Source organism: Chiloscyllium punctatum, chromosome 20 (assembly GCF_047496795.1).
Source record: "Chiloscyllium punctatum isolate Juve2018m chromosome 20, sChiPun1.3, whole genome shotgun sequence".
NCBI lineage: Eukaryota > Metazoa > Chordata > Chondrichthyes > Orectolobiformes > Hemiscylliidae > Chiloscyllium > Chiloscyllium punctatum.
The window spans coordinates 83,435,568-83,450,584 of NC_092758.1; the positions used below are offsets into that span (position 1 = coordinate 83,435,568).

General features: G+C 46.6%; 1 protein-coding gene across 1 annotated transcript; it reads right to left on the reverse strand.

Moving 5' to 3' along the window:
• Positions 1 to 3,234: 3,234 nt before the first annotated feature.
• On the reverse strand, positions 3,235 to 6,585 carry foxi3b (forkhead box I3b). Its single transcript, XM_072591135.1, has 2 exons — positions 5,978 to 6,585; positions 3,235 to 4,439 (listed from the first exon to the last, which is right to left on the reverse strand). Exons 1-2 carry the CDS (start codon positions 6,540 to 6,542, stop codon positions 3,910 to 3,912), a joined length of 1,095 nt encoding a protein of 364 aa, XP_072447236.1. The 5' UTR covers positions 6,543 to 6,585; the 3' UTR covers positions 3,235 to 3,909.
• Positions 6,586 to 15,017: the final 8,432 nt, after the last annotated feature.

Here is a 15,017-nt window from a genome sequence, read left to right on the forward strand (position 1 = left end):
TACTGCAATATCGTAGGATCATAGAGATGTTCAGCATGAAAACAGAACTGTCTGTGCAACTCGTCCATGCCAATCAGATATCCTAAGCTAACCTAGTCCCATTGGTCAGCATTTGGCCCTTATCCCTCTAAACCCTTCCTATTCATGGACCCACCCAGATGCCTCTTAACTGTTGTAATTGTACCAGCCTCCACCACTTCCTCTGGCAGCTCATTCCATACACGTACCACCCTCTGCATGAAAAAGTTGCCCCTTCGGTCCCTTCTAGATCTTTCCCCTCTCAATTAAAACCTATGGCCTCTAGTTTTGGACTCCCCTCCCTACTCCCCCACCCTATCCATGTCCTTCATGATTTTATAAACCTCTATAAGGTCACCCCTCAGCCTCCGACGCTCCAGGGAAAATAGCCCGGGCCTAGTTCAGCCTGCCCCTATAGCTCAAGCCCTCCAGCCCTGGCAACATGCTTGTAAATACTTGAAAAACATACTATTAGCGTCTTTTAGGAATGTGATAATGTACACTGGAGTTACGATATACTGCGTGGCAGATCTTAGTGAGTTTTATATTGAACAACTGTCTGTGAATCTTTCAGATGTGGTACTCAATGAAGCTCTGTATGCACTCTCAATGATGGGATAATATGTATTTTATAAACGTATGTGCATAACATATAAGAGATCCCATTGCATGATTCCCACAAAGGGCAAGGAATGATGCCATGGCTAATGTTTCGCCCCTCAATCACAGTCACAAAATCAGATTATCTTATAATCAGCTTATAGTTTGTAGGAACTATATTTGGCAGCTATATTTTTCTGCATAACAACAGTGACAGCACCTCAAAAAAGTGTTTCCTTTCAGATATTCGCTGGTCACAAGCGCAGTTGGGAATGCAAACACGTCTTGTCTCTTTCTTCAATGGAACAGGGTAGCTTTACTCTGCATGCAACCACTGCTGTTTCCCACCCTGGGGGGGAGGGATATGGGCTGGGTGCTGGCAGGTGGGACTAGATTGGGTTGGAATATCTGGTCGGCATGGATGGGTTGGACCAAAGGGTCTAGTTTCCATGCTGTACAGCTCTATGACTCTATGTTTGCTGTGATACTACAGAGGGAGCTATGCTCTGTGATTTGTCAGCTCTATTCATTAGTACTGTACAGTGTAAAGGCAGCTTTACTCTGTTACAAACCTGTGTTGTACTTTCCCTGGGAATAAGTCAGAAGTCACACGACGCCAGTCTATTGTCCAACATGTATATTTAAAATCCAAGCTTTCGGAGCGCTGCTTTTTCATCAGGTGACGTGGGGGGAAGCGCACAGGCACAGGATATATAAGCAGAATGTAAAGTCAGTTACTTTCGGAGTATTTGACGGGCTAGTGTCCAAAGAGTCACAATGTATGGTGCTGGAAAAGCACAGCCCGTCAGGCAGCATCCAAGGAGCAGGAGAGTCGACGTTTTGCACATAAACTCTTCATCAGGATGCTGCCTGCTGGGCTGTGCTTTTCCAGCACCACACTTTTGACTCTGATCTCCAGCATCTGCAGCCCTCACTTTCTCCCTGTGTTTAGAGAGTTAAATCCTGTTCCTTCCAAACACCTCTCCACTGAAAAGTGCTCGACAGTGCCCCTGGGGTGCTTGAAGCGAAACTGCTCCATTCATTAGCACCAAAAGCCCTCAGTCTGATGTGCACTGGCCTGATGAGAAATTTCGTTAAAATTCAGAGATGCAATTTCCTTCGAACGTGATGACGGGAGAGAGGAAAGAAACTAACTCTTTTCCAAGAGAATTTTATTGTGAATTGACTTCCCCTTTTCCTTTGAGGTAACCTTTTACAATGCGTAGAAATGAATGTCAGAAAAAAATGTACAAATTACAAACCACAATGAGACACAGTAATAAGCTTGCTGAAAGTCATGGACAATTGTTTGAAATTTGTAACAACTAGATGCCACTTAGCCGTCACACCTCCTTAACTCATTTTCGATATCTTACAACACATAATAGACGATTATTATATTGACTCAAATCTTCCTGTTCAAGTAACTACTGTAGACTGAATGTCAGAATGGAAATGGACACATTAAATTATTGATAATTCCGGATCTTTAGCAGTATCCTTCTCCTCTCTCCCCTGTACTATGACGACAGGTGCTTCCTACTCTTCCCATTCGTTGCAAAGGGAGGGAGAGAACTTGTCAGGTTTATCAACCATGAAGATCATCGTGCTGAGTGAAGCCTGTTCTTGGTCTCCAGCCAAAGCCCTCATGCTTTCGAACAGATAGTTACTGGATAGTGACTGGGGGGGAGGGGGAATGAGCTTCACTCATTCCCAGTTCAGAGGCAGAGGTCAATTGAAGATGATTTTTGAAAGTGCCTGGCTATGCTGCAGATCCTATTTCACCTGACCGCCAGTATGGCAGGCCTCAGAGCAGCCTACAGCCGGTGGGAGTTTCTTCAATATTCCAGTTATAGAATCTTTACAGTGTGGAAGCAGGCCATTTGGTCCATCACATATGCACTCCTAAGAGCGTTCCACTCAGACCCACCATGCTACCCTATCCCCACATTATCATCGCTAATCCACCCTAACCTGCACATCCCTGGACACTACAGGACAATTTAGCATGGCCAATCCACCCTAACCTGCACATCCCTGGACACTATGGGCAATTTAGCACAGCCAATCCACCCTAACCTACACATCCCTGGACACTGTGGGCAATTTAGCACAGCTAATTCACCCTAACCTGCACATCCCTGGACCCCACGGGAAAATTTAGCACAGCCAATCCACCCTAACCTGCACATCCCTGGATACTACGGGCAATTTAACACAGCCAATCCACCCTAACTTGCACATCCCTGGACACTACGGGACAATTTAGCATGGCCAATCCACCCTAACCTGCACATCCCTGGACACTATGGGCAATTTAGCATGGCCAATCCACCCTAACCTGCACATCCCTGGACACTATGGGCAATTTAGCACAGCCAATCCACCCTAACCTGCACATCCCTGGACACTACGGGACAATTTAGCACAGCCAATCCACCCTAACCTGCACATCCCTGGAGACTATGGGCAATGTAACATGGCCAATCCACCCTAACCTGCACATCTTTGGACTGTGGGAGAAAACCGGAGCACTAAGAGGAAACCCACACAGACACAGAGAGAACGTGCAAACCCCACACAGACAGTCACCCGAGGCTGGAATTGAACCTGTGAGGCAGCAGTGCTAACCACTGAGCCACTATGTCGCCCAATCTGAGGCCACCTTGTTGGGATGGGTTCAGAAAGTGTTGGTTTAAAGCGGCCTGTGAACTTTGACCCAGTGTCCAAGGGAGGCCTGTTCACCCTGGGAAATGTAACCCTCAAATCCAATCCCAACTCCTACTCTGATGGTCAGGGGCTCTGCTTGAATGTTGTGGGCCCGCAGGTTTGGAAAGGCTCCATTAATTCTTCACCATAGAGGGTTGTTTAGTCTACTCAAGAATAGACAGGTTTCTGTTCAGAAAGGGGCAAAGGCAGGGAAATGGAGTTGAGGATTATCAGGTCATTATCATGATCTCATTGAATGGTGGAACAAAGTCAATAGGCTGCTCTGCTCCTGGGCCTCCCGGTCTCATTAACGTTAGCGTTAGTTAATCGGAACCTCAGTCCAAACTTTATAGAGTCTCCCGAGACACCACAATATACACCTATTCTCCCCAAGCTTCAAGATGATTGGTTTTAAGTGACACAAGTATCCTCTTAAACCAATTATAGAGTTAAAATACTGGAATACAATGCTCATGAAATGTTTTCTCATAAATAAACTACTTAGCATCAAATGGATTTTTTTTTTCTGTTGCCGTAATTATTAATTTTTCACATCAATCCTTCATTGTGCATATCTTCCACTCACACCTCTGTACCTTCCCTGGGGTACAACAGGCTGTTGGCGTTGAGGCTGTTGTAGAAGTGATTGTTGAACTGGTTCAGGACTGATGAGTATCCGTAATGGTTTGACGTTCCCGGGTCGCTCCATTCCGAGCCGGACTGGCCCAGGATGTTGCCGGAGGGCGGGTAGGAGCTGAACCCCATCATGCCCTGCCCCATTCTCTGGGAAGTGTCACTGACCAGTCCGAGGGGAGCTTGCCTCCCGCCTGGCGGGTTGTTGTATGTGGACATGCTGGAAATGAAGTTGCTGAGGCAGGGAGCCGAGACGGGAGCCGGAGACTTCTTGTCTGGAGATGTGCCCGTCCGAGCAGAGGAGGGGTCCGGGATTCCGGGACTCAGGGGGGCCTTGTGGGGGCCCTCATCCGATTTCTCGGCTCCGAGACCGCCGGCGGAGGCGTTGGGGTCGGACTTCCTCTTCCTCTTGCGCCGGAAGTTTCCGTTGTCGAACATTTTCTCACAGTTGGGATCCAGAGTCCAGTAGTTTCCCTTCCCTGCAAGACGTGGGAGGGGGAGGCAAGAGAGAGAGGGAGAAAAACACACACCGTGAGGCATCAAGAGGCAGTGAACTGGGTCAGGTCCAAAGGAAAAAAAAAGCACAGAAATCCATTTCCAATTCGGGAATGGCTTCCCTCAGTCTGAACACTTCCACAGCAAACATTGTCCCCCTTCCTGGTTAACGTGCTGTTGTAAACGTGCACCTGTGCTTAAGCCAACTTCTCTCCACCCATGGGCTCAACATGAAGGTATCGACATGCTTTTCCAGAACCTCAAACATGTCAAAACGCTAAAAAAAAAGAAAAGCCCTTACTTCCCTCTGCTTTTCCTTTCCTCACCCAGCCCAGTGGTGCGTGAAAGCCAAAAGCTCAATACTGTCCAAACTCCCACTCTAACCTCACCCCCTCACCCCTCTTCCCCTTGGTGTTGCTCTGCACTGAGAAGTTTGACCCTTCAACATCTGGGCCACTTCACAGAGAATACAAGGTCTCCTTAGGGAGCAGCAATATTGCTGTGACATTGATGGGTGCGACGTCACTCTAAAGCATTGACCACCAGCACATCAGAGACATCAATAAACTCAGTGTCGTGCCGTTACACTTCAATCAATGTCTTGCCTGTGAAAGGCTGGCGCTGAACAATGAATGCGTGGCCAATGTTGCTTTCACAAGTCACAGATCAATAACGTATTCCTTTATTGGTCAGAGTATTGAGTACTGGAGTTGGGAGGTCATGTTGCGGCTGTACAGGACATTGGTTAGACCACTTTTGGAATGTTGTCTGCAATTCTGGTCTTTCTCCTATCGGAAGGATGTTGTGAAATTTGAAAGGGTTCAGAAAGTGGAGTCGCAGCTAGATAGGATAGTGAAGAAGGCGTTTGGTATGCTTTCCTTTATTGGTCAGAGTATTGAGTACAGGAGTTGGGAGGTCATGTTGCTGTTATACAGGACATTGGTTAGGCCACTGTTGGAATATTATGTGCAATTCTGGGCTCCTTCCTATTGGAAAGATGTTGTGAATCTTGAAAGGGTTCAGAAAGGATTTACAAGGATGTTACCAGGGTTGGAGGATTTGAGCTATAGGGAGAGGTTGAATAGGCTGGCGCTGGAGCATTGAAGGCTGAGGGGTGACCTTATAGAGATTTATAAAATCATGAGGGGCACGGATAGGATAAAAAGACAAGGTCTTTTCCCTGGGGTGGGGGAGTCCAGAACTAGAGGGGGTAGGTTTAGGATGAGAGGGGAAAGATATTAAAGGGACCGAAGAGGCAACTTTTTCACACAGAGGGTGGTACGTGTATGGAATGAGCTGCCAGAGGAAGTGGTGGAGGCTGGTACAAATACAGCATTTAAAAGGCATCTGGACGGGTAAAGAGGTTTAGAGAGATATGGGCCGGGTGCTGGCAAATGGGATTAGGTTAGGTTAGGATATCTGGTTGGCATGGACAAGTTGGACCGAAGGGCCTGTTTCCGTGCTGTACATCTTTATTACCGAGAGAGACATAAACCATCTTCAAAACCAAAAGGTGACTTACCTGGGTCATCCTCATCTCTGGGGACTTTCTTGAAGCAGTCGTTGAGGGAGAGATTGTGCCGGATGGAGTTCTGCCAGCCGGCTTTGCTCTTGTTGTAGAAGGGGAAGTTGTCGGCCACATACTGATAGATCTGGCTGAGGGTCAGCCTCTTGTCCGGCGCTCCGTGGATCGCCATGGCGATCAGAGCCGAGTAGGAGTATGGAGGCCTCACCAGCTTCAGCAGCTCCTCCTGGTTGGGGATGGAGAGCCAGCCCAGATCCGAGCCCCCCAGGCTGCCGCTGTTGGGGATGAACTGCCTGGGCATCCCGTAGGACTGAGGGATGAAGGGGCTGCCATTGGATCCGGGCAAGTATGACGAGGGGTTCATGGGGGGTCCGTTCAGCCAGAGGTAGGGGTTGCTGGATGAGCCATAATCCTCAATGTCATAGTTGGATGGCCGCTGGGCGTTCTGCTGGTGGAAGAAGTTTTCACAGAAGATGTTCAACTCTGGGGGCTCCTGACCGATGCTGGGGAACTGGGGACTGCATCGAGGGGGCGACTGTGTTTGCAGGTCAAATGAACTCATAATCTCTTTCAGGTCAGGCAAGGTTGAATCAAACTGCAGACTCTGTTGCAGCAATTAAAGTAACTATTAAAGTGTTGGCACCTTGCACCTCCTACTTATACACCTGTCTCCCCAGGGATCAGTTACATAACTCCACCCAGGGCCCACACTGATTGGTGCCGACGTGACCCAGGCAAAATGTTGATGGTTCAGTTTCTCCCTTATCATCAGTCCATTCCCCGTGAGCTAGTGTGTCATTTCGGGAGGGGGATGGGGAAGAGACAGAGAGAAAAAAAAACCCAGTGATTTATTTACACTGTCAACATGGACACATTGCCCGAAGCATTCTGTAATCAAGAATTGCTCTGCGAGGTCTTGCTCAAGAGTCAGTCAAACGTCTTATAAATAAAAATCAGAATAGGACAGGGCTTCACATGAAGTAAATTTTGTTTGTGCAAAAACGTTCAGCGATTTCAACATCAGACAACCTTCTCTCCACAGAGCTCGAGGGCCAGATTTCAAGTTGTTTTAACTCAACAAACTTTCACTCTGATTTCTCTCCCCACTTGTTGCCCACCCCCACCTCAAATGATTAGCAAAGTGTTTTACCCTGGGGGAAGTGACAACAGATGCAACAGTGCGATACCGGACAGGTTTTGAAAGAGGGGAAGATGGGAGAAGTGGGTTAAAGCAGGCACCTGTTGACAGGTGAGGTAACATTAACCTGGACAAAGGAAGACTTGAGCAGTCACAAGACAATGCAATCAGGAGTCTAATGTTTGCTAAAATAACAAATTAGCACCCACTGCAGCTTCATAACTTTGACTGCAAAGCTAATGCGAGTTAAAGCAGCACATTTAAAGACTTTATAATCCTGACAATAATTAAGGCACTGTTGATCGTTATAGCAAACACTACAGCTACAACTGAAACTCTGACTTACTTCATACATGCATACACACAGCACAGAAACAGACCTTTCGGTTCAACTAGTCCACGCCAAACATAATCCCAAACTAAACCAGTTCCACATGTCTGCACTTGGCCCATATCCTTCCAAACCTTTCCTATTCATGTACTATTCCAAACTGCTTTCAAATGTTGTAACTGAATCCACGTCCAACACTTCCTCTGGAAGTTCATTCCACACACCAACCACCCTCCGTGTAAAAAATAAATTGCTCCCATGTCTTTTTTTAATCTCTCTCTTCTCAACCTAAAAATGTGCCCCCAGTCTTGAGACTCCCCATCCTTGGGAAAAGACAACTCCCATTAACCCTATCTATATCCCTCATTCTTATTTGCCTGTTCTCCCTAGTTCACTCCCACGGATGCTGACATTTGCTGGATATCAGTGTCTCCTTTCCTGCTGCCCGTATCCAAGTAACTACTTAACCCTTTCAGTCCCTGCTGCTCCAGGCAATGGCGTTTGGTGGCTTGTTCGAAGTGGAGGCTGGCCTGGTCATTGTGGCAGAGTAAGATCCCATTCTCGTACATCTGGGGTCATAGGGTCATCGAGATGTAAAAGCACGGAAACAGACCCTTCGGCCCAACTCATCCATGCCGACCAGGTATCCTACACTAATCTAGTCCCATTTGCCAGCACTTGGCCCGTATCCCTCTAAACCCTTCCTATTCATATACCCATCCAGATGCCTCCCACAAACACTGCTTGATATTTAGAATCGATGGCTAATTATTTGTCTCTGGGTGATATGCTGGGGGTGAGTGTCTGTCAGTGGGGACTAAAAAAGGTCAAACTGAGAGCATCTCAACCTTAATTATAATGATGAGAAAGCAAAACTCATCGAAATAGGATTATTTTCATCATAAATCATCACCCACTCCCTCTTGTCACAGTTTACATCAATGCTGAGGGACTGAGTGTCACTTAATCCTCTGGCAGTTGGAGAATATTAATGTCAGGATTTAGTATAAGTAATGTTCATTGACAATTTTACCTCAACCTTCAGGTGGCTGCCTGCTCCCACCGCAGGTTGGGATCTGCTCAAGACCATGGCATTTAGCTTCATCAACTCTGCTTCTGGCAGCCAAACACACAAATACAATTAAATGGAGAACTTGCCAAAGCAAAAGGGAACATCTCAGTCTTGCTGCTATGGTTAAGAAATGGCTTTCTCGTTCGCCGCTGTCTCTCAATCCCTCGCAGCTTTTGTTCCTTCATGACGCTGACTCTCACTGCGCTGCAACTCCATGCCATCTCACCCCATGTGGTCACAGGCCACTGGATCACCCGGCAACCCTTTTACTGCCCACGCCCTGGAAACATAACCAAAGAAAGACCAGGATGTGGAGGTGCTGGTGTTAGATTGGGGTGGACCAAGTTAAAAAAATCACACAACACCAGATTATAGTCCAACAGGTTTATTTGGTAGCACTAGCTTTCAGAGCAGCCTAATGAAGGAGCAGTGCTCCGAAAGCTAGTGCTTTCCAAATAAACCTGTTGGACTATAACCCGGTGCTGTGTGGTTTCTAGCAAAGAAAGACCTGCATTGTTGTATGGCCTCAAAGCCCTCCAGATCGCCTTACGGCTAATCGGGCGCATTTTCTGGCCCACTAGCCTGTCGGAAAATGGCAGGTGAATCTGTGCACAGCAGGATCCCATAACCAGTGAGCATGCTCCTGTGCCAGAAGCTGCTGGAGAAACTCAGCAGCATCTACCAACATCGGTGAAGAGAAAGCAGAGTTTAACATTTCGAGTCTTTCAATTAATGTGAGTGTGACCTCTGGGGACAACGTCTGGATTTTAGCGGCAGGGAATATTTTACAACTACCCGAGAACAGAGCAAAATATCTCAACTTTCTTCATTGTCAGGAAGCCAGGAGCCAGCCTGTGTAATGTATTGCCCTCTAGTGGCCTTCCTCTGCACCAACAAAAGTATGCTCCATTGAGAGACGTGTAGCTGGGAAAACACTCACCTGTACGATATCAGATTAGATTACTTACAGTGTGGAAACAGGCCCTTCGGCCCAACAAGTCCACACCACCCTGCCGAAGCGCAACCCACCCATTCCCCTAACCTAACACTACAGGCAACTTAGCATGGCCAATTCACCTAACCTGCACATCTTTGGACTGTGGGAGGAAACTGGAGCACCCGGAGGAAACCCACGCAGACACAGGGAGAATGTGCAAACTCCACACAGTCAGTCGCCTGAGGCGGGAATTGAACCCAGGTCTCTGGCGCTGCGAGGCAGCAGTGCTAACCACTGTGCCACCGTGCCGCCCACTTAATGTCTGCAGCTGATCGGTGACATCCCTGATGCGAGCACCTGGGAGGCAACACACCATCTGGGGGTCTCGTTTTCAGCCACAGAACCGCCTCTCTACCCCCCCCCCCCCCCCACCCGCCCCTTACAATGGAATCCTCTAGGATTGTGGGCCTATGGGTCTTTTTCCACCCTTCTGAACAGCAGTGCCCACCACGGTGCCATGATCTTGGCAACTGCTGCCCTCCCTTTGTGAGCGTTCTCCCCCGACAGTATCCAAAACGGTATACCTGTTTTAGAGGAAGATATCGCTGGGCAAAAGTGAGGACTGCAGATGCTGGAGATTAGAGTCAAGATTAGATCGGTGCTGGAAAAGCACAGCAGGTTAGGCAGCATCCGAGGATTCGATGTTAGAGATGGTGTAGAAATACTGTGTGTTGAGAGTATGAATTCATCTTCGGATTTTGTACAGAAGGGGTCCTTTGCAGTTCTGCGAGAGTGTGGCCCTCAGTTGAGGCATAGCTGATGAAGGGGTTAGCCCAAATGCATTCCCTGATGAAGAACTCCTGCCCGAAATGTCGATTTTCATGCTCCTTGGATGTTGCCTGACCGGCTGTGCTTTTCCAGCATCGTTCTAATCTTGACTGTACGACATCGCTTCCAGGCGAAAGTGAGGACGGCAGATGCTGGAGATCAGAGTCGAGAGTGTGGTGCTGGAGAAGCACAGCCGGTCAGGCAGCATCTGAGGAGCAGGAGAGTCGACGTTACGGGAAAAAGCTCTTCTGGCCTTTGAAAGCAATAGCCTGACCTTGACGGCCTCATGTATAAGAACCCCTTCCCCACATCCCGCATTATCCAAACTTTGCATAATCCTTCGCAACTCCATAAGGTTGTCACTCAGTCCTCTCTTCTATTGTGAAAGAGTTCCGTTCCTGATAGTAAACCAAAAGAGATAGAATTTCTGAAAGAAAAATCCACACAAAAGCTGCAGAGGCTGGAAATCAGCGGTAAACTGACTTTTCTCACGATTCTTTTTCAAAACAGAAGTTCTGAAAAAGAATTACGCCAGATTTGAAAAGTGGACTCGGGTTTCTCTCTCCACAGATGCTGACAGACCTGCTGAGCTCCTCCAGCACTCTTTGTGCTTCTCTCAAAGTCTGATGTCTCGTTTGGGATATACATTTGGAACCTTCTTCAGAGATTCTACGCCTTTGACAATACAGAGTCCAGGAGAAAGGGAGGACTGCAGACGCTGGACAGCCAGAGTCAAAAAATATGGCGCCGGAAAAACACAGCAGGTCAGGCAGTATCTGAAGAGCAGGAGAGTTAGTGTTTAGGGCATAAGCCCTTCATCAGGAATGCAGCTAATGCCTGAAACATCGATTCTCCTGTTCCTCAGATACTGCCTGACCTGCTGTGCTTTTCCAGCACCACACATTTTGACAATAAAGAATCCAGGCTGTGCACATTAATCTACGTGTGCATTAATCTACGTGTACATTAATCTACGTGTGCACTAATCTACGTGTGCATTAATCTACGTGTGCATTAAGCTACGTGTACATTAATCTATGCGTGCATTAACCTATGTGTGCATTAATCTACGTGTACATTAATCTACATGTGCATTAATCTACATGTGCACTAATCTACGTGTGCATTAAGCTACGTGTACATTAATCTATGCGTGCATTAACCTATGTGTGCATTAATCTACGTGTACATTAATCTACATGTGCATTAATCTACACGTGCACTAATCTACGTGTGCATTAAACTACGTGTACATTAATCTATGCGTGCATTAACCTATGTGTGTATTAACCTACGTGTACATTAATCTACGTGTGCATTAATCTACGTGTGCATTAACCTACGTGTGTATTAACCTACGTGTGCACTAATCTACACATGCATTAATCTACGTGTGCATTAAACTACGTGTACATTAATCTACATGTGTATTAACCTACGTGTACATTAATCTACATGTACATTAATCTACATGTACATTAACCTACGTGTACATTAATCTACATGTACATTAATCTACATGTGCATTAATCTAACTATGATTCTGTTCAAGTTCAACATAGTTTTTCCATATTTTCCCACCTCAAATGATCTGCAAATGCTTTCTGAAAGTATTATGCTGGGTGCCACTACTGTTAGTGCTTTGTGAATCATTTACTTTTAGTAAATGGGACCATTTATCGTCCAAAACCTCTCCCAAAAAGGAAGCACGCCGACTCAAAATGGCCGCAATGGTCATCTGATCAGGTTGAGCCAAGTACATGAAACTATCAATAAACAAAGTTAAAAATCACACAACACCAGGTTATAGTCCAACAGGTTTATTTGGGAGGCACTAGCTTTCAGAGCGCCAACATCCAAGAGACGCAGCTCAGAGTTTTGTGCAGTGATATATCGGTGTTATTTATGTCTTAGAATATCTCTTGCTTATTGATAACTTGGAGATTCCGGTGTTGGGCTGGGGTGAACAAAATTAAAAATCATACAACACCAGGTTATAGTCCAACAGGTTTATTTGGGAAACACTAACTTTCGGAGCACTGCTCCTTCATCAGCTGGTTGTGGAGGACACAATTGTAAGACACAGAATTTATGGTAAAAGTTTACAGTGTGATGTAACTGAAATTATACATTGAAAAATACCTTATGTATAATTTCAGTTACATCACACTGTAAACATTTGCCATAAATTCTGTGTCTTACAATTGTGTTCTCCACAACCAGCTGATGAAGGAGCGGTGCTCCGAAAGTTAGTGCTTCCCAAATAAACCTGTTGGACTATAACCTGGTGTTGTGTGATTTTTAACTTTGTTCACCCCAGCCCAACACCGGAATCTCCAAGTTATCAATAAGCAAGAGATATTCTAAGACATAAATAACACCGATATATCGCTGTACAAAACTCCGAGCTGCGTCTCTTGGATGATTCACATCTTTGTTTGGAAGTTTCACACTTTGGGGCAAAAATCTCACCACAGTGATATCCAGCTTGGAAAAACCTGAAGGAGATTTACAACTGAACTGCATTTCAGGGAAACAGCCTCTGGGCAGAGAGAAGGTGGGGGGGGGGGGGGGTGGGTTTGGAACAGTAGAACAACAGTTAGTTTCCATGCATTTTCTCCCAGGCCACCAAATAAACAGTGCCTGGCAATTAAGGTGAAATTGCTCTAGCTGTCACTCATCAGCACTCATTTAAGATGACTCTCTTGCAATCTCGGGTGACATCGACGGGGCTGTGTCACACTTTGCGGCAGGTTTTGGTCACAGGAAGGGGGAGGGTAAGGCGTTGGTGTGGCAGCGGGCCCCTTTCCCCACGGCAAGTTCCGACACCTTCTCAGATGCTCCTCCTCCACTTCGGACAGTTTTGGGTCAGTGATTTCCAGGTGTCGGCGGGAATGCCACACTCCGCTAGTGAGGCCTAGCGGGAATCCTACCCTCCAGGCCATAGCTGAGTGTTGGTGGTTTACACCTCAGGCAAGGGCAAACATTTGAGAAGGTGAGGCCTTCCTGCTCACCTCAGGCAGTGCAGGAAATGAACCCACGCTGTGGGTGGTGCTCAGTATTGTAAACCAGCTAACTGGGCCAAAGGACCATCACTCAACCCCTTAGGGGAGTGTCTATTAAATCAGGCACTCAAGGACTGTACAAATTGGACTAATGCTGCACATTCAAGACATGGATTAATTAACTATGGACTCAGATTGAAACCTAACAACACAGGGACATCTACTTGTCTAAAACTGTTCATTCATGATCTTATTTATATGAGGGAGTCGCCCCTTTTAAACGTCATGTCATGATTCGCTATTGTTCACAGGATTTGAAAGTAATTAAATTCTGCTCTTTTTGCCCAAGCAAGTCTTGCGATTGGCTCTTTAATTTTGATCCAATGCTACTTTTCAATGGAAGTGTGATATAACGACATGCGAAACAACAATTAAACATCTTTGCTGTGTCCCACGAAAGGTTGTTGGAAAGAAGAGAGAAAATTCAGGCCTCCACACTAGTCATAATATCTCAAGTAACTCAACGGCATGGGGGTTTGACCCCCACCACACACCCCCCCCCCCCCCCACCCCCATTTCCAGAATCCACTATTCTTTGTTGTATTTATAGTTTCTATTTGCTTTTCTGTAACATCTTTGAGAAAAGGTTCAATTTTCTTTCCTACCACGAAAGAGTAAAAATAAAGTTGCGATAGCTCTGCATTCTCATTAGAGAGAGAGAGAGAGAGACATTCTCAGCAGAGAGAGTTTGGCATGGTAGCAGAGTGGTTAGCTCTGCTACCTCACAGCACCAGGGACTTGGGTTTGATTCCACCCTCGCGCGGCTGTCAGTGTGGAGTTTGCACATTCTCCCCGTGTCGATGTGGGTTTGCTCTGGTTTCCTCCCACAGTCCAAAGATGTGCAGGTTAGGTGGATTGGCCATGGGAAATTGTCCAGGGGTATGCAGGCTGGGGGATTAGCAATGGGGATACGGTAAGGGGTTTGGGATGGATGTTCTTCAGAGGGTCAGGCTTGGTGGGCTAGTTGGCCTCATCCTGCACTGTAGGGATTCTAGATTTTTAACTGGTGGTGGTTTAACATGGTGAGGGGAGAGGTTGATAAGGAGAATCCTTCACGGAGTCTCAGCCAGTGCAAAAAAATGAACCGATACTGTACGCAGGCATGCAACTGATTATGCTGCCACTATCATAAAGCTATACGCTACTGTGTTGTACTCTAACACAATTTGCAACCTCATGGTCTGTCATAACACCTCACTCAACCACTACCAGCAAGCTAAGGAATCACCTCTGTTCGATGAGCAATGCAGGAACAACACTGGGCTAAAGGTGAGATATCAACATGGTGAAACAGACTTACTTGTGAGCCCAATCAGTATAGGCAGCAAGTGATAGACAAGGTTAAACCAATCCACAACCATCGGATCAGATCTAAGCTCAGTAGTCCCGCCACATCCAATCCTGAATGGATGGTGGGCAATTAAACAACTCGCTGGAGGAAGAGGATCCACAAATATCCCCATCCTCAAGGATGGAAGATCCCAGCAGATCAGTGCAAATAAAATGGCTAACCATTCAAAACAATCTTCAGCCAGAAATGCCAAGTGGATGATCCATCCCTGCCCCCTCCAGAGGTCCTCAGCATCACTGCATGTGATATCAAAACTGGCTGATAATGCCGATGTGAGCACAGGATGTGAGCCCTGAGAACATTCCGGTAATAGTA